This window comes from Bombus fervidus, chromosome 1 (assembly GCF_041682495.2).
Source record: "Bombus fervidus isolate BK054 chromosome 1, iyBomFerv1, whole genome shotgun sequence".
Lineage (NCBI taxonomy): Eukaryota > Metazoa > Arthropoda > Insecta > Hymenoptera > Apidae > Bombus > Bombus fervidus.
In genome coordinates, this window is record NC_091517.1 from 23,149,736 (window position 1) to 23,170,282 (window position 20,547).

Sequence of the window (20,547 nt, forward strand, 5' to 3'; positions counted from 1 at the left end):
CGAACGAATTGTTCAACGTTATGACTAAAATTCTACTAATAATCAGTCAAAACGTAACCAGGCCTGCGCTTTGAGATAAGTAGCTTGGAAGAAAATGTATCAATTTTTCCACAAGAGCAGAGAGCTCTCTCTCTTTGCTCTCTAATAATAATTTACCACTACCGGTAATCGGTAAAATACAATTTTCAAACTCGGTACCATTAGTCGGTGCAATGCTGTTTGTTACTAACGGAATAAGCACCTCGCATCTGTTATACCGACCATTTCGAGCTACGTAAGAAAGGTAAGTAAAACTGTATTGATCGCGCGGTACGCATGCGTACGCGCTAATCGGATCACATGTTGGAAAAGTAACGCAAGTCGAACGGGCCAGCCAGTGCAAGCAACTGCGCTACGTTCGGTGTGTACGACCGAAAGCTTAAGTAGTAACGGCGTAAAGAACCGTTCGTGATCAGACACGTGTTTCGAAGTGATCGCGGAGGGGAACCGCGTTCGATCAGCAGGCCTAATCCCTCGTTTTATCACACGGTATATTCTTCATTTATTAAATCGTTGAAATATTCGTCGGACACTTCATTAACGCAATGAAAACATTCTTGATGTGGGTGAACGACTAGGCTGGTTTGAACAATCCACTGTTTCTCTCCTCAAATCAATGTGAAATCCTATCCTTTTTCATTTTCATTCATCTCGCGCATCAGACATTCTTCTCATCCTCGTTGTTCATGGCTTGGATAATACTTCGCTGCAATTAGAGAAACAGTAAGTAATTGTTGTTTGATTGCAAATAGTCGATCGTCGATGGTAGAACGCTTACGATGTTCGTTGTTTAGCTGTTTAAACGAGATCGTGGTAGTTATAGAGCTGCATTATGGTACACGACGAGTAGGTCGAGCTTTGTGAACGTATGTTTTCTGGAATCGTAAATCGAGCAATGGCCCGTATGGTGCGGAACAGCCCGGTATAGATAAAGCTGCATTGCGGCGATGTCCCGCCGGAGTGTACTCCTCGACGTGCTTTCATACGTTCGTGAAATCCTACGATCGTTTGTCCCTGATACAAATACGTTTGACGTAACGTTGAAAGTGAATCGACGAGCGTTTCGTTCATTTGTATCGATCAACGACGTATAGCACCACTTGATCTATACGAATATTCTATAAATGAAACACTTATTGTTAGTACATTTTAAAATAGCGTTTAATATTGCTTTATGCGTTTTAATTTACATCGTCTATGCTTGAATAAATTTCATTTAATTCTACTGGTCGAATTAAGGCGATATTTTAATAACAAGAAAATGGTTTAATTTTTGTCGTCTTCTATTTATTAATTTCATTTTATCGTCATATGATATCGTATTGATAGTTGAACAATTTCGAGATGCTCGGACGAAGGAAGCGTCGATCGAAGCATTGGTCAAATTACAACGCTCATACTCCGAGAACCTTGGCGTGCTTGTTGCTCGATATTACATCCGCTTCCACCCCCGCAATTCCTGCTGCCAGCTTAATTTCAAATTCTTGCGGCATCCAACTTTCGATGGAGATGTTGACACGATCGATGATCTACTTTCGCATTCTGAAAGTGCTCTATCTTCTTTGTAGCATCACGAGTTTCAAACAAACTTTACTCGACTGGTCTATCAAAAGATACACAGGACGATAATAAAGAAAAGAAAAAAAGGACAGCGTTTATGAATTTCTATTTTCTATAGACGATTCCATATAGATACAGATTTAACAGAAAGATCATTTTCTCCGATGTATGAAATTTACATTTCCAAAATTCTGTTACACAGTTCCTTCTTTATGGAATAAATTTAACAGCAAAGTAGACGATTTATTATCGCTGATCTTTGCAATGACATATCTCTACATTTCAACGAATAAAATAAAAATTAGTGTCTCTTTCTCTATATCATAAACTGCCTCCGACTCGTAACGTGCGCTATTATTAGCACCGCTATGTTCTGAATAAATGGAAATCATTAAACATGTGAAAGACATTACGCAAGCGATAGTTAATCAGTTTCCAGATGCGGTTTCGGTCAGAATGAGCTATCAACAAGGACATTCGCTATTGTTTCGTATCACAACCGGCAACGGTAAAGCGTCTCGGTCATTGTGTAATATCCGTGTATGCATATATAAACTTAATGAGAGCGTGATAAGGAGACCGGAGTAACAGTTGGTTGCGAATCTTGCAAGCGCAACACCATAAGCGTAAATATTAAAGGTTAGATCATGCCACGTGTGAAACGTTAAGGATGAGAAAAAAAAAAAGTTTCCTTCGAAACATTAAAACTGTACGAAGTTTTACGTAACTTTTATCGTCTCACCTGTTCACTCGCATTTTCCTTCATCATACGGTTTCTATTTAGAATGAAATCTTGAAAGTACAAGCAGAAATACGAGTATCTACCAACCAGAGCTAAGAGAAATACTAACGATAAGAACTGCTTCTGTTGATAATAAATACGTAACGTCCTTTTCCTTTACTATACACGGATATAGTATTCTACTGTTTTCACAATGAAGGAGCGTATTAATTAAATCGTTTCAGAAGATTTTCGTTCATTAATTAAATAGTATTTTAAATCAAACGTGTAAAATCGAGTGTTTGATATAAAGATCAAAAATTAATTAAATAATTTCCACAGTACGCGGTACGAAATAATTTTGTATTGTATACTTCGATTGGTATAAATTTTCCCTTTGTGGAAAATCTGATTTCATAGGTTTCTATCAAACATTTGAATCTTTCCACAAACTCTTGTACGTCATCGATCATTTTGAGAATGTATTTACGTATTGATTATCGCAGAATAAATTTAAAAAAATGAATTACTATATACATGTTTCGTATATCAGTGCAATACATGTTGCGAATAATAATAATAAAATAATTTATGATAAAGATATAAATATATAATATAAGTTGATAATACGACGTTTGCTTATATTTTACTTGTACATTTTTCTCCGTTTATCAAGTCGTACACATATTTTATTTATGTTTGCTCGCTTCACGTGTAAAGGTAATTTATCATGAATTTCAAACACATTTATATTTGTCCACGTGCATTTAGTTTGCTCGACGTAAATTCCTATTCAAAGACCTTTCCTTCTTGCAGGAACGATAAATACGTTTATCACCTTTGCACCGATACGACTGATAAAACGATGCTTGTCAATATTCAACATAATAATGTTTTCTTAATGTCACTTGTGTGACTTTATATGATACTACCAGGTGTTATTCCAAATAGGAAAATCAATAATACAAATTATTGATACCTATGTACATATCGGAGCATAATTTTCCTTCAATGATGGATTTCGAGCGAATATTTTACGGGACACGAAATTTCAATAACCATCGAATAATAAAAAAGAATATATCAAAAGCGAATAACGATGGATTTTGCAGTTTATTTGGAATACGCGTTGGATAATCACATGCGAAGTGTTACGTGATTTTCAGTCATTTACATGGACGCTATAAGATAAAGTGTTGCAACCAAAAACTTGTTATTACGTAACTATACTAAAAAACATGGTTAACATAATCACAAACAGTTATTACGGGGAACCTTGACATAAAATGTGAGAGAAATTCTGTCAACCATTAATAATTCTCAAATTATTTCCTTTTTTTCGTTCTTAGCGATAGATAATCATTTTATGTTTCTAATAATTCTTCCTCTGCGTTCATTTTTTATAAATTATATCTCTTATCACGTTGATTTTATAAATTCCGATGCAATTGTTTTTATAAAAACAACGTCGGTGTAAGAATAATTTCGTTAATCTCAAAAGTACGTATTTTATTCATTACGAACTGATCTTACATTTTTCGTACGAAAAGTATTTTACGTTTCTTCGTTTCAGCAAACGTTTCCCTTGCAGACGTTTATCGCTTTGCGTACGATGCTCCGTTCGTACCTCGTTGACCTACATACATTTTCAATGAGCTTTTCACCGCATGTCAAAATCCAAACAATGCTCGTTAGGTGACAGAATTTTTGTCGGACAGTAGATGATACGCTCGCACGAATTTGCAGATGATATATTCATGATTTGAGTCGCGAACTTCATTGCTCATTACGAACGAAGATGCTTTTCACCGATATTGCGTCAAATTGACTGCAATACGGCTCGATAGAGGCAATGGATTCTTTTGATGATTAGCGAGCAACCATCTGGAAAACTGGTATTGATTAAAGTTTGTTATAATGTTCAAATTTAGACGAAGGGTTTTTTGAGTTTTTACGGTTTACCACATCGAATATAGAGAATGTATTCACCTGGTTAATGACACCTAATGGATGTAGATTAATAATGTAAATAGCGTTTTTAATTTCAACTTTATGTACTTGATACTATATGTTAGCTTGTCCGAAAAGTTTCTTTCGTTTTATGAGGAAATAATAGACGCACAACGTTTTTTATTTTATACTATTTTGTCGAATTACCTACGATCCATTTTGTTCTGTTGAGATAAACATTTCACAGACTTGGTTTCACGTTTGTACGAAGGTGCACTGTCGTAAAAAACACGTTTGCGAAAGAAAGACTCTTTTCGGACAACCTAATATTATTGAAAAATATTGCTATAAAACATCGCATTATACCAGACATCAGAAGAACGAAGTACATGATGTTAAACTTATGGATAGAACCGAAGAACTGTAATTTTCATGAAATTTGATATGAAATACATAGAGTGTTTGCCGCAAAGAAACCTTTCTACTTTGCAATTTCAACGATTATTGAAAAACGTCTAAAAGAGAAGCTGTTATTTATTTATTGGAAATAAACATTCGAATACTATCAAAATCATTTATAATTCCATTTGTATGTACTTAATTTACTTTAAATTTTTCTTCTACTACCGTTCGTTCGTTCTAATTCGTAGTTCGCAGCCTGCGAAATTAAACTTCTGCAAACTCGAAGAAAAGAGAATTTTCAGGAATTTACGAATATAGAAGCTGACTTAGAAAACAGAACAAAGGATAGCGAAAGTCGAAAGCACAAGCTTCCGTCGTTATACTCGTTGGTAGAAGCTGAAGAACCGCAATTTCCATGAAGTCTAATTTAAATACTTAGAAGATCGTTGTACTTGTCTGTTACAGAAGATGGTGGATGTAACTACGGCTCTGCCATCCACCGGTGGAGCGTCCCTAATTGGACGCACCAGAGGTGCACTCAGATCCGTCAAGTCCGCGTTAGGAGGCAGCGGAGAGTATCTTCAGGGTTTGGGTAGCCGAATAGGATCCGTTCTAAGTAGCAGTTTAGAAGAAAGTGAATTGACCACGACGCCGTCGACGTCGCCGTCTTCGCCACAAGCACCACCTCAGACTTCCAATCCGGAAGAACAGTTGGCTAGAAGAAAATTAAGGCTGCCAAGGTAAGCTCCTGTGAATCTATTGCTAAATAGTTCTACGTCAGCACGAATAAGGTGTATCAGAGGTGTGAAGAGTAATTGGGCATCCTCTAAGCTTACTTTGATTTTACTAATCTTATTATACGCGAGAAATATATTTTTTCTTTTACGATTTAATTAATGTCCTTTAAGTTATGACTTTGATGAAACGCGTATCGCTTGCTATTGAAAAGTAATTACTAACGCTAATAAAATCTGTGCAATATTTTCCTCAATATCATAGTAATAGACGAATTGCTCGTAAAATCTTCACAGACACATATAAATAATAATTTTAAGAAACGTTCAAAATAAATGAAACGATATAAAGGTATTTTATTATTGAAATAAACTGTCACACTTTTATCTATCCTATTTTCACTTTAAGCGGTTTGCACTTTAACCGAAATTCAAATTACGATACATAATAGATGATCGATAAGGTGTACTAGTTTCGTGTACAAGAAAATACGCCTGGTTATGTTTATCGTTTCTTCTTTACGTGACATTAACAAGTGACAGCTAGATAAGTATTGAGAATTTAATGTTTCGTGCATTTCAAACGGTATCTTTACTTTTAACCTTCTGCAAAAATTGTTTTGTACCCGTGAGACATTTTTTAATAAATTTCTAATAAAATTCTCACGTATTTGCGTTTGCATTTTATATATTGTATATCGAGGTCATACGGATATCGATATTTTAGAAACTTCCGTTCATATTCCCGATGAATATTCTCGATATCTTTTAAACGTAAAATATCTTCGAGAAATATTCTCGATCTTTTTAAAACCTACGATATTCCTTGAAATTTCACAATTTCTTGTTTTATACAGGTTTGGTACAGGATTATCGTACGAAGACTACGAAGCAATCGCGAGGCATAAACTGGAGCGTCAGGGTAGCGCCAATATGTCGAGGTGTATGAGAAAATATCCTCCGGGTATGACCTACGAGGAAATAGCCTCGTCGAGATCGGCCGGAACCAAAAGACAAGAGCATAAAGTAGAGGAAGATAACAGCCCCGATAGGGACAGTGAAGAAAGCATAGAACCTCTTGAAGAAAGAGATATCAAGGCTACAGGGCCTGATCCTTTCGATAAATTGAACTACAGGGGAGGTGAGCAGCTACAAAAATATCCTACTTCGTTAAATGTTACAAAAAAAGATTGTGTACACGAATGTTCATTAATTACGTACGCTTATATTTTTATGAATTCGGTGTAACATTGAAAATTCCCTTCTTTCTAAAAGAATGCATTTTTGGTATTTTTTTAATCCTTCGAGTAATATAGGTATCTGTTTCTCTAAATTTCGTTATTTCCGAAACGTTTGTTTTCGCATGAAAATATATGTACAGTAAGTGTATTTTTAGAAAGAACGTTTTTATATAATATATTTTTGTTTCTCTTTGTCATGAAGCAAGGGCCCCGACCCGCTATCAGACGGTCGTTTTTCGTTTAGGTAAATGAACGTTGATTTGTATGTAAATATGTATGTGAACCGTCACAGGTTTCGTTCGTTTCTCACAAACCCTTCGTTTCCTTTCGGTGTTTTCACCGTATCGATAGTAAAGTTGCTATTGAAAGCAAGGACGAACCTAGGCTATTCAAACTAAGAGTAATACACGCTATTTGAATAATCGAATAACTTTATCTTCGTACGAGAACAGATCGATCATCATTTTTTTTTTTTTTTTTTTGCGATTTGGTTTCTTTTTCGAGAGATTACTTACTTTTAATCATTTCTCTCGATCGAACAGAAAATTTTTCGAATAAAGATATAACAATATCTTTCGGTTTCTCCTTTGTTACCAATCTCTGCTGCGCAAGACTATTCTCAAATTTTCCGCTAATCGATATTCCGATAATCGATCGTCCGGTTAATCGGTGTTCTGATAACGCAGGTTCCGCTGCACTTCAAACTGTTTTACGCTGTTCCGCGGTTCATTTTACAAAATATGTATAAGAAATATACGAAACACGAATGAATAACTGACATATCGCAACTTTTCTATCGGTACAAAAGCAACAATGCAAATAGATTCCTGGCTCCTAAAGTTTTCTGTTCCTTGATGGAAAATCGTATCGTTGTACGCTTTCACGTGAATCTCCCTGTGTGTAAATATTTGGTGTCATGCGACATAAAAACGTAGACAGAACCTCGTACGTGCTTTCTAGTTTCCCAGATAGAACCGAGTTTCAACTGAATATATTAAAATTCCAATGAAAATAGGAGATAATGGTTTCCTTTGTAAATTTAGTTACCGAATATATATTATTTAATAATTAATAATTGTTTATTATTCAAGTTTTACCTAAGAAACGCACGATACATGATAATTGTCGAATATTAGTATATTTTCTAACTTGTTCTACTTTTAAAAAATCGTTTATTAGAAACTCCTTAACCTATCTATTAATATATTTTCTTTGCCTAGAATTTACATTTTATTCTCCACAATAAAAGAAAAAATCTGCTACATAGTTTTGATAGAAAATTTAATAAAATTATCTCGAGAAACAAACTAAAGAGACCTTCGTTCGTAATTAATTCTGAAAGTGCGCCTACAATCCTGTTACTTACACGTATTAAGTTAAAACACCATCTAACCCAATTGAAACTTAATTGCCTCATTATTGTGTACCCTTGTATAGGCTACCTCTCTTAAAAGCCAGAAATTTAGCTTGTTCAATCAGGTTTAATCCCTATAGTACACGTATACCTGATGACAATTTCTGATAGTACGATAGCATCACTGTATCATCCCTGTGTGTTCCCTGTTTCAAATATTAGATTAGACATATTCTCAAAGGTGTTGAAGCAATACAATAACGTGGCACACGCACCAGTCTCGAGTATTAATTAGGGGAGCCGTAGATACGCTTCCACCTAATTAGACGATTGTTTCCTGTAGAATATTATTTCAGATATGCCGCCTTGTAGCAGCGACTCGATGAGCGATCAGGATGGTTACGGACCTAGTACGAGTTTAGACTCGAACATGGACGGCCGCAGATTATGGCAGAGATCAGGTAAAATTTATTTGAATACTAACCTGTTGATTTGGTCATCCGTCAACCAGAAATTTCTACAACAATGTAAAATTAAAAGTTAGCAAAGACAGATCACGATCGAATAGGGTGTTTTTAATAATTCTTTCAAGCATAAATATAATTACAATTTATAATTCAGTATAATAAATCTAATTTATAATATAATGTATATACAGTAGACAAGTTAAAATATAGAGGAACCATAAATAAAGAAATTATTATATGTAAGAAATTGGAAATTCGAGCTATGAGTTAACATACTTTCGTCACCAAGGTTTACGAGTTAATTGTCCGGATAATTTGAAATTTAAATAAGAAATAATTTTGGGTCTTGTAATTTAGGTTCGTCGGGATCTGTCCAATCTTGGGCTTCTAGTTTATCAGCGGATAGTCAATCCGAGGAAGCTGCGGCGGATTTTATGAAAGCTTTTGTACCTCTTTTATTCGATGCACCGAATAGCATCGATCAGGAGCAAAAAGCAAATTTCGGCCAAATGGTTCTTGTACGTGTTCAAATCTATTACGTGTATATATATATTATCTGTTAAACTTTGTATAAATACAATGGTCGTGAAAGAAGAGGAATAACGTGCCGATTTCATCTCACACAGACAGAATCCGGTAGGATATGGTTCTCCAGGGTGGTGAACGCGAGGAGAGCACGCCCCTGTGTTACAGAAGCATCGTTTTATTCTTTAGCTCAACACTTCGCGGTGGCTCTTTTCGAATGTCACGAGGCGGATGATTTCGCACCTGCCAAAAGTCTCATGAACATGTGCTTTACTTTTTACCACGAAGGTATTTAGATCTGTCTTTTATGTAATTTTCTATATTGCAGACAGCGTAGACTACAAATAATGAACGTCGAAATTATACATTTCATATATATCAAAATATACGTTACAATTAATTTAATCGGATTTAATTAGTCGAAGTGCCAGGATTGGAGCCATATCGCGAATACTTGTACTTGTTGAATTTTCTATATTGCAGACAGTGTAAATTAAAAATAATGAACGTCGAAATTATACATTTCATACATATCAAAATATACGTTACAATTACTTTAATCGGATTCAATTAGTCGAAGTGCCAGGATTGGAGCCATATCGCGAATACTTGTACTTGTTGAATTTTCTATATTGCAGACAGCGTAGATAACAAATAAGAAACATTGAAATAATACATTTCATACATATCAAAATATACGCTACAATTAATTTAATCGGATTTAATTAGTCGAAGTACCAGGATTGGAGACATATCGCGAATACTTGTACTTGTTGAATTTTCTATATTGCAGACAGTGTAGATTAAAAATAATGAACGTCGAAATTATACATTTCATACATATCAAAATATACGTTACAATTAATTTAATCGGATTTAATTAGTCGAAGTATCAGGATTGGAGCCATATCGCGAATACTTGTACTTGTTGAATTTTCTATATTGCAGACAGTGTAGATTAAAAATAATGAACGTCGAAATTATACATTTCATATATATCAAAATATACGTTACAATTAATTTAATCGGATTTAATTAGTCGAAGTGCCAGGATTGGAACCATATCGCGAATACTTGTACTTGTTGAATTTTCTATATTGCAGACAGTGTAGATTAAAAATAATGAACGTAGAAATTATACATTTCATATATATCAAAATATACGTTACAATTAATTTAATCGGATTCAATTAGTCGAAGTGCCAGGATTGGAGCCATATCGCGAATACTTGTACACACATTTGAGAGTACAACCCATATGGACGTCAATGAGATTCTGGACGGCGGCTTTCTTCGACGCGGTTCAATGTGAAAGAGCTTCGAGGCCAGTTCCTCCGAGGCCTAAGTCTCTAGATCAGGAGGCCATCGCTATCGAGGATCGAAAGTTTCAGGCTAATATCGTCTTTGGACAATTAGGGTAAATAGATTCAACAGAATGTTCGATGAACTTGTGTTTTATGTTATCTTTAAACAATTTCGTTTTTCAGGACGTTCACGTGTAACATGCACGCCTTTGGCCTGTCACGTACTTTGTGTTTAGAATTTCTCAGGAAGCAATGTGTAATCGCTAATCTAACGAAAGGTAAGTTCATCAATTAATAACAACAACGTAGAATCAAAGGACGCTTATTATGAGTACTCTTTATCTGAATTCTAACTTTACAAATACCCGAGGTGTACACTTTGTGCAATTATCGCTTTGACGTTATTATGCTTTGAAGTATTACTATTAATAGTACTAAATACCGATGTATGTATGTGTATAGTACCTATTATTACTATAGTATATTATTATATGTACACAAGTATTTAATAGCCACGATATTAGACGTCAAAGCTATACGACAATGTAGTAGTACGTATTGCTCTATATACGTGCTGCTTTATGATAAGTAAAATAAAAAATTACTTTTTTCTTTCTGTTCTTCGTAAAAATAGAATCTTTCTCTTTTCGTTAAGCAGAATGTACATATTTACAGAGCAAGAAAAGATGCTTCGTGACAACATAGAGAGAATGTTCGACGAGACCGAGCCCTGGCGGTAGTTTTGCTGAACATGAATCTAAGGATCCGTGGAAACACTTTGTTGAAAAGGTATCTACTTATCGAACTGCGATTCGCAAGAGAAAATCGTTGCAAAATTGTCAATTAAAATACCGAATTCAGTGGAGTATAAATGAGCAAAGATGTCAATTTTATCATACAACAAACACCAAAACAAATGCGGTTGTGATACCATCTGACGCAGCTAAACTAAACGATATATGTAAATTAATGAATTTAAGCTGTATACTGTTCCTACCATTAACTAAACAGAACTTGTAAATCGAATTCTACGAAGACGAGAATCTCCGTGAAACTTTAAGAAGGATCCCGTGATTGTAATAAAACTGCTGCGATTAAAAATCATTTGCTATATTTAAATATCAAAATAATTCTATTATTATTATTATGTTATTATCATTGTTATTATTACGGAATTATACTTGCGATTTTGTTTCTAAGTAGTCTCCGAAAATTTCAAATTTCTTCTTCTAATTCCGATAGATTAAATCTCTGTAAATATACATATTATAAACAACTTAATTGTATTCTCGGTTTCTCCGTGAAAGTAGAAACAAAATTGTTGAATTTGCTTAGTTTATTTGCCAGGCTTCTATGTCCAAATCGAACTTAAGTCATAAGCGTAAACGGACAATAAATTACGTGGACGAATTCGTGTGATATTGATAATCGGTTTGTAGCGATGATCGACGAGAACGTTATTTCTGTACGAGCAAAGGGTAAATTTCGTGATCTTTAAAGGACATTGCTAAAAGCGCGACATTTGCAAAGCGAATTTTTTCAGGTAACACGATAACGATAAAAGTCTATCGAAAGCAAGACACTTTTAATATGGATATATCGGTTGTTTTATAAATTCAAATAGCATTTCTATATGTTGCAAAATATCGGAGCTTCCTTGCACGCACACAACCGAACTAATATTATTAGATCGTAATAGCGTTAGATTGTCCTACTATATGACAAATGATAGGGTCGTAAAAAGAGATATTTATGATCTAGAACTTGCAATTTATCAATTTACTAATACTACCTATTAGTTGATAAATAATTGTATTAGTTGACAACATTATTATATTTGAACTAATATTACGAGTTACAAGCCATCTGATTGTCTTTTTTGATGAAAAAAAATATAAAACCTATATGAGTACAGAAGTTTATAATTTACTACTTGTCACTTGTGAATTCACTGATGTAATATAGCTAAATTGTGCAAGAAAGCTCGGATCATAGTTAGCACAGTAACTATAGACGGCGCTTGTAGAACGTTTGATGAAAAATGTTAGCAGACTTCTCAGTTAAAGCTCGCTAATTCTATTCTAGAGTAATAATGTCGCAATTGACGATGAAACGTGTTAAAATGTGAAGATACTTCTCGCTTTAAAATTAATCATACGTTGAGACTACTTTACACACGCTATCTTGTATCATTTCTTTTATAGATCTTTATGCATAGAACAAACTACTAAAGTTTCGTTCGATATCTCATGTAAGTGTGTTTGTATTTAAAAAGACATATCGTTAAATACAAGCATCGCTCGATAATTATTTTGTATATCTGTCCGCATTTCCAGTAAAATTGTTAATGCGAGAAAAGATAATAACTAATAAATTTCTTCGACACTGAGATGATTTCTTATGTAAACCGTTTACTTCTACCAAAACCATAAAAATGTTCGATACTATAATAAAACTAAATTAACTTACGACGCTGGTCTTAAAATCTCATAGAGGCAAATACGTATAATTTAGCGATTTAGATAATTACTGAGATTCCATGTTAATTGCTTCGAATATAGTAATATTTTTCTAATTAAATGCATTGTAAATAAGAAATTATAATTTCTTCCTATTCTATCGTAACACGCTTGAAATCATATTATTTGTCGTGTAACAGATTATCGCGTGGTACAATGCTTTTAGACGTGCATTTTAGCTTTCGCTAATATTTATTTTACCAAATATATACACGTACAATTGTTACAATTTAAAAAATATTCTCCGGAGAACACCACGACAGGGAACACGCGTCAATACTTATAAATGTTATCGATCGTTTTCCTCGATTCGTATCGATTTACCTCGGCCGTTGAGTTAGAGCTCACGCTTTTACCGCGCAAACTTCTCGTTCCCAGCGAACGTAGAATGCTCATCTTATCCATTTCCTTTCCAGGAGGCGACTTCTTCTGTTCTTTGTCCGGTAGCCTTGGCGTTGGATATTTGTTATAAATTCCATATCTTTCAAAATGTTCTGCCTTCTCCTCTGGCACGATAACGTTACGATTCTTACCTAACTCTGTCAATTTTTTCAATTCTGAATTCAACGACATTAGAGCATAGTTGGGCGTGACGGATCCATACGATAGTTCGCCTTTGTTGGCAGAATCTATCGATTTCGCGGTGACGGGCTCGGATTTCTCTGATAATCGATCAAGAGCCGCTTTAATGTGACCACTCTTCAAGGCTCTCGGATGGTCTGTCATCTTGCGACTAATCTCTTGCGTGGTCGTGTCACCGCCGCAAGATTTCGTCTTTTCGATACAACTGAAGCTATAATCGAATATACTTCTTGGACTACGAATGTTTTTCAAGCTAGCCTGGATCAGATCTACCAGATCGAAACTGTCATCCTTGATAGGAGAATGATCGTTAAAAAGATCCGCGCTGGTACTCAAGATCGTAGACTTGCTATGACCGATTTTCTTCTTTTTCCCCCTGGATTTTGGTTTAACTCGGTCATCCTGGATCGAACGCGGAGCTGGTTTCTCAGTTTTGTTAATCTTCGGTGTTGTCGAACTTTTCGATTTAACGTTATTCAATTTCTCCTCCAACATTTTGAGACTTACGCTACTAGCCTTCGTGTCGATCTTCCTAGCCATTTTATTCTGAACTTTGCTCGACTTTGTTTCCACGACCTTGTTACCGATCAAATCTTTGCCGTCTACTTTGGCATTGACCTTAGTAGCGAGCGAGTAATCTTTCAGCGCCTTTATATTCTTCTGTCCGGTTACCTGCAGCGATTTAATGGCAGAAATTTTCCTCTCTGAGATTACTTTTTCTTTATCGATTGTAATTTCGTTAAGACGATTGTCGGACAATTTTCTCGAAACAGAGTTCTGCGCGTTCTTTCTACGAGATACTTCAGCCGTTTTCTTCGTCTGATTTTCTGACGGGACGACCTTCGATGTTAGTTTAGTACTCGAACCAGAGATTTTCATGGGATTTTCGATTTTTTGATACGCTTTCGATGAATTCTCCGATCTCGCATTCGCTTTCGGTAAATTTTCAATTTTTGGATTTGCCGGTCTCTGTTTTGCGTTTGCGCGATTTCGCAGCATCTGGAACAACCGATCGTTGCATCGATGATAAATCAAAGATGAATATCGCGCGCTTCAAAATCGGTAACAACGACAAGATTACTTTTTGATCGTAGGTTGATTCTTGCGCTTGAGCCAATTGGAACAATTGTTTCCAGTTATACGTGGTATTAAATCCGTCGTATCTGTTCCTTGTTAATGGTCTGTATTTTTTGTACAGTGTTTCCCACACGCAATTATCATCGAAAATCTAAATATTTTGGAAGGAAAAAGCAGGAAGGGTAAGGCTGAATATTAATTTCTTTGATTTCTGTTACCTCTTTAGAGACACGCGACAGGGACGTTAATTTGATGATGTCTTGTACCGAAAGATATTTGATTAATTTATTAATCAGGCACCTTGGCAATGTCAATAACGTATTTCTCCCGGAAGTGATGTTTCTTACGTGCTTTAGCAAATATTCTCCTAAAATATCGTATATAAGTGGTAACATATAGAATTGGAACAACATGGACAATTAAACGGAATTCTACGATAAAGCTATACCGTTGCATTTCCATAGTGAAACTAATATTTTGTAAAAATTGTCAAAAGAAAAAAAAAAAATACCGAGACAAGAAACGTTTTACTTCCTTAATTCGCCGCTTTTCAAACGTTCAAAAAGTCGAGCGATCAAATAATATCAACTTAAACTTAAGTGACATCTTTACGAACAATTCAATGAAAAATTTCACGCTCCTAACCCAATAAATATTTCAACGTATATAAATATCAAACGTCAAACGTTCAAAAGCGTCAAGAAATCAAAAAATTAACAGAGTATTTGTAGAAAATAAAATATTTTTGAACGAATTGTTGTTTCAAGAGCTACTAAACATTAGTATCAGATAAACATTAAACGTTAAATGACAAATTTTCCGCGAAAAGTTACTCGATAATGATTCCTCGACTGTGTACCAAAAATACGTCGAATTTCGTCCTGCAATCGATGGTCTTGCTTGAAATCAACGAAACCGGAGGTTCGTACGATGGGTGTTTTGTGAGGACCGTGCGAGATTCGCCAAAGATAGAGTGTCACCTGCAAAAGGAGCGAAGTTACGAGGCAGAATCGCGAGAACGCGATTTATTCGTCAGCACCTGGTCGTTCAACACTCTTAACCCGTAGTAATCTCTGCTTGGCGAAGGCGCTACCGAATACTTTTCCAGGTATTCGAGCTTACCGCTCATACTCGACGTGTCCGAATCCGAAAAGCCACCGCGTTCGCCCTGAAGCTGCTTCGTAATTGACACTTTGTCACGAGTAAAGTTGCAGTCGGAAATAACAATAAAATGAAATTAACCAAAACCAATTCTTTTCTTCGTGTTTCTACCCGAAGAAAAGATATATCTTTCTGACGATATTTTTAAAAGATTTGTGTGGCTGGGTGATAAGCAAACAGAAACTTTTCGTTGGAAATATTCAAGTAATTTATTTATTTTGTTTCATCTTATCTCGTTATTCTTCGGTTCTTGTAATTTCTGTAAATAATGTTTCGTAAAGAAGGTGAAGATTTTTCATTTCTCATATTTTATTATTTTCGAAAATTATTGATCAGTGATATCGCATCAAACGTATTCACGCGAAGATTATTTCCAGAAATCTCTTTTATAATTTTTTCTTTTTTTTCCTCTTTAAATCAATCAATTAACGTCATACCGATTATAAGGTTATAGGCGACATTTCGTTCAGGTAGAAACTCGGCCTACGTTGAAAGTCGAACAAACTAGGTTAAGGTAAAACGAAATATCCTCGAAACATTTTGATTTCATCGATATTTTTATTACAATAATTCCATATGAAGAGATGAAGATAAATATAGAAATGTCGAAGTAAAAATGGAAAGTTGCGTGACATTACATACTATTTTGTAATATTATGTTATAACAATATACAATAGGTAGGCTATACGGTAATATCACAATGCATGATTCACAACTTCGTAAAAGTCTAGAGAAGAGAATATAAATTTAAAGATACCAGGGACACACCATCTCTGCCCCTTTGATTTTTTTTTTTTTTTTCTTTCTTGAAGACGAAACGTTACATTATTATTATTATTATATCGATTAGAAAACGTGCGATGAAAAAAGTTGTTCTCCTTTTATTCTTCCTCGTCTTCGTCTTCTTCTTCTTCTTCTTCTTCTTCTTCTTTCATACTCACACATACACACATTCTCGAGTGAGAGAAATTGGAAATATATACGTTAGGTGTATGCGTATCGAATAATGCCAATTTCGCAGTCAATTGTCGTTATTCGCTTTCGATAATATTATTATCGACGATACTAAAAGCTAATAGTGGTGTACTCGGTTCATAGTGATAGTACTCTTCTTAATTTGTAATAATAATTAGAATAATCATAATAGTAATAATAATAATAATATTAATTCACGATAACAATAAGAATAATCAATTATCATGGACAACAGACGCGTATGATTCATTTCTTTCTTTTTCATATTTTCTTTTCTTCGTTTCTTCTGTACGTTTGATTGCATGACTGATATGACGTTCCCTAGCTCTTCCGATGATCGTTATATGTGTCTCTCGAATGACGTTTAAAAAATCGCATGAAAATAAATTACTATACGCTACCGTAGTCGAGAAGTCTTATGAGCGACGGAATAAACTTAAAGGCTCGTATTCATAACACTGTATTATTACTAAACGATACGCCTTTGTTTCACGGGCAGTTTGCCACTATTGTAAAACCACGTTGGAAATTAATCGTTAAAAATATTATACTCTCGAATATACTCTTCAATTATCGTGCAACGACAGAATAATTTTCAGCTTGGACGCAAATTACAGTTTACTCGATGAGAATAGTTGTGATTATCAACGTTACGCTTCTAATTTTGATTAAGAGATAATTATCAATTCTCAACGATTGCTTATAGTATATAAATCCTCTTTTTAGAATTTCAATCTTTTTCGACAGATTTTTATAAATATAAATCGGTACGTTAAAAACATCAACGACGAGATATTGGAAGAAGATTTGGTTGAAAGAATTTCGTGTTAATATTTACGATAGATTATATTCGTTCTCTTCTTCTTCTTTTTTCTTTTTTGTGGAAAGAAAAGGAGTATAGTTTGTTCTACTAGAGCGTTCTGAATACAGGCCGGACAGTATAAAAAATTGAGTTTCGTGCCATATGAAGAGCGCTTTGCCACATAAACTGGTCGTTGTTGTAAATTCCTTTTCAACAAGTATGGCTCATTACGAGAAGCTGAGTGAAAATAGAACGTTCCACCTAAAATTTCTCGTTTCTCCGAATTTAACATCACCTAGATCTAACTCGATCGCTATATTTATCAATTTTCCTTGGTATCTATCACCATGGGACGCGTAAAAACATTTCAGTTATCAAACATCATTGGACCCCTTAAACGTTAATATAAGTGCAAACAGAATATATGACTCATAATAATTAAAAGATCATTTATACAAATAGCTCTACTCTTTAATAAAAATTCTATAAGTTTCAAATTATATTAAATTTATTTAGTTTTCTTTCTTTTCGCCAATGAAATTTGTTTCCTTCTTTAAAATCGTAAATTCAAAATTCCTCGGAAATTTTATACTCAGGCACATGATCCTTTAATTATTTTAAGCAACACATTCGTGCTTTCTTTCTCAACGTATGTCAAAGTTTGTCAAGTACAGTTTGCTTACTTCTGATTTAAATACTACAAAAATCCATTTTGCATAGAAAGAAAAATAAGCTGAAAAAAGTTATTCAACTTTCGCAAATATCAAAGACAAAAGCTCTTCACGCCCCAAAGCTCAAGATTGGCCAATTCGAACGAGCTAAAACTGGATGCGCGCACGACAGAGTCTAAAACACGCTGATCTAATCGTGCGTACATCCGACGAACGTTTTGTACTCAGCAAACTCACGACGAAATACATATGTACGTCTCGCTTCTCGTTCTATCATTGTACCATCGTTATGAGTATATATTCGCGCGATTCGTTTCGAAGATAAAAAGTTCTCGTCGGGTACGAACAACATAAGCGTAAACGACGACGACGTGCGTACCTCTGATTGCAACGTATAATATGCTCATGTATACATAAATGTGTGTGTATACATATAGATGTATGTATATATAATATTATCTGGAAGAACAGATTTGCGTATTGCAACAGCGCGAAGAACACGGTCACGCCTTACCGAGGTAAACGATATCCCTCCTTTCGTCTCGGATATGTGACTCTATCGTCTACTTTGGTCGATTCATCGATGATTGGCTAAGAGTTTGAACATTCTCGATTCGATATTCCTATCGACGCTAACGACGAGTTTCGAATATAAAACGTGTATTTGTGAGACCCGATCGGCTATCGATAATCCAGCTAATTTTGTAATAAATATCGAGAATATGGTGATCTTGCGTTATAGCTTGCCCGAAATTAACTTATCGTTCAAAAAGTAGGAATGAGTCTCACCGTATTGTTTGACACGTTCCGTGTCAGCTACGCTATCGATGGCACGCGAGAGATACGAAAGACGAAGAGGCTTCGTCAGCCAAAAAAAGTATAATTTTTAATTTATTGCTAATAGATAGATCGAAAAGTTAGGTAAGTTTAGAAAAGGTTAAAAGATTAGGAATTGGTTACTATCTATAATTAAATTTCCTAGTATAATTTTACCAGATGATTCTGAAATTGTCTTACAGCACGGAACGTATCAACTCTGTGTTATTTGGTCTATTTCAAAGAGACCAGTGAGAAATCAGTGCTGTCAAAGAAACTGAAGCGAAAGCTGTCGCTTCGTTCGTTGCTTCTCCCTTGTTATATGCAGTATAGGAACAATAACTGATACCATGTTACACGTATCGTAATGCATACTAGTAAATATAATCGATTCCCTTATGGACATAGTGATTTTTATGCGCAGAGAAACATACGAACAAGTTTCGTTCATTGACAGCACCGGTCCAGCTACACCGTCATCAATCTCTTGTCAGAAAACACAAACGTCACAAAATATGTGTCGAAGCACGTAGCGAGATTGTAAAAGAGCGGGTTGCTTGTAATATTGCTTAGATTAATCACACGCACGATCGAATTAATTCCGGACCAGCTATAACGCGCAAATCGACGAGATCAATTTCTTCGTTTACATCTCTCGCTTCAACCCCCCGTTCTAACTAGGTTCCGTTAGTGGAACGTAACGACTACTCGAATGACAACGATGTTACCCTTTGTTCGATCCTAGTCTCGCTTCTTCTAATTGCACCATCATCGTTCCGTCGATAAGGCGCTTGGCTGTGTAAGTTTAACGAGTACCCAATAAAGAGAGAAAGAGAGATAGTACTCGAGTTAAAACGCAACTAACGGGGTTAAGTATAAGAAGAAAAGTGGGGGAATCGATGCACACGGAGAACCTGGTTGCCGATCGACCGAGCTACAGGTTTTCCTCGCCTCACTTCCGGATATAATGCGTGTATATTAAATACCGAGTAAAAAGTAGTAATCTTCGATAAGCTATTCTCCAAGTACTTTGTACATCGAATGAAAATCGAATCCCATTAAATCACCATCTCATGGCGAAATGATTTGAACGAATTGTCCTGAGAGGACATCTTTCCAATTTCTTCTTATCCTTTGTTCCTTTAACGTTACTGTACCACCGAGACTGTCGTGTCTGTGAGGCCACCCTCGTCTCGACATATGCTGGATGAAGTGGTGGTTTCTTCGGATGGAGCTGGGGCGACGGTTAATTGCCTTTGCTCCATATGATCGAGAGTCTTTTCGATAGCTCTTAATCTCTTCTCCAGACTCGTCGTACCAAGAATTCCCACTTGCAGCTGAGGACCAAGCGGTAAAATCGCCAACAACCACCAGGTCCACGATGGACCGTCCGGCAAGCGTGGCCAATCTTCTTCGGTGTCTGGCATTCGACCGAATACTCGCTGTATTTCTAATTGCTGGGACAATGGCACCGTGTCCCACCATCTTCTTCCTTTCGTTCTCACCTGGAAATATTAAGTTTCGGTAAACAGAGGCAGTCTATTTCTCTCATCTATAAAATCCTAGTTGCCACGATCTATATATTTTCTGACGCCGGTGATAAAATGGCAATTCTAATTAATTTTAGGTTAATTTTAGAATGGAAA

The 20,547-nt window shown here is 35.4% G+C and overlaps 3 protein-coding genes across 9 annotated transcripts in view; 1 reads left to right on the top strand and 2 right to left on the bottom strand.

Annotated features, from left to right (window-relative positions):
* The first annotated feature begins 355 nt into the window (after positions 1 to 355).
* LOC139985278 (uncharacterized protein KIAA0513-like) lies at positions 356 to 12,686 on the top strand. Of its 6 annotated transcripts, none has more exons than XM_071999594.1 (10): positions 356 to 762; positions 5,138 to 5,412; positions 6,264 to 6,547; positions 6,850 to 6,891; positions 8,358 to 8,462; positions 8,826 to 8,986; positions 9,095 to 9,281; positions 10,188 to 10,410; positions 10,481 to 10,575; positions 10,973 to 12,686. In XM_071999594.1, the coding sequence occupies exons 2-10, from the start codon at positions 5,141 to 5,143 to the stop codon at positions 11,035 to 11,037; spliced, it is 1,434 nt and encodes a 477-aa protein (XP_071855695.1). In that variant the 5' UTR covers positions 356 to 762; positions 5,138 to 5,140; the 3' UTR covers positions 11,038 to 12,686. The 6 variants fall into 6 exon arrangements, with proteins under 6 accessions (XP_071855695.1, XP_071855726.1, XP_071855706.1 ...); XM_071999625.1 differs by having other exon boundaries at positions 5,141 to 5,412; XM_071999605.1 differs by having other exon boundaries at positions 356 to 528.
* A 309-nt stretch (positions 12,687 to 12,995) lies between these two features.
* LOC139985566 (uncharacterized) lies at positions 12,996 to 16,042 on the bottom strand. The gene is made up of 5 exons (XM_072000112.1): positions 15,515 to 16,042; positions 15,335 to 15,455; positions 14,694 to 14,842; positions 14,480 to 14,626; positions 12,996 to 14,397 (listed from the first exon to the last, which is right to left on the bottom strand). The coding sequence occupies exons 1-5, from the start codon at positions 15,602 to 15,604 to the stop codon at positions 13,090 to 13,092; spliced, it is 1,815 nt and encodes a 604-aa protein (XP_071856213.1). The 5' UTR covers positions 15,605 to 16,042; the 3' UTR covers positions 12,996 to 13,089.
* Positions 16,043 to 16,174: 132 nt separating this feature from the next.
* Positions 16,175 to 20,547, bottom strand: part of LOC139998311 (LON peptidase N-terminal domain and RING finger protein 3) — a 66,500-nt gene continuing 62,127 nt past the window's right edge. For both annotated transcript variants that reach the window (XM_072022752.1, XM_072022753.1), the window contains exon 9: positions 16,175 to 20,406. In XM_072022752.1, coding sequence (XP_071878853.1) covers positions 20,050 to 20,406 — 357 coding nt within the window. In that variant the 3' untranslated portion in view covers positions 16,175 to 20,049. The remainder of the gene's footprint in view (positions 20,407 to 20,547) is intronic.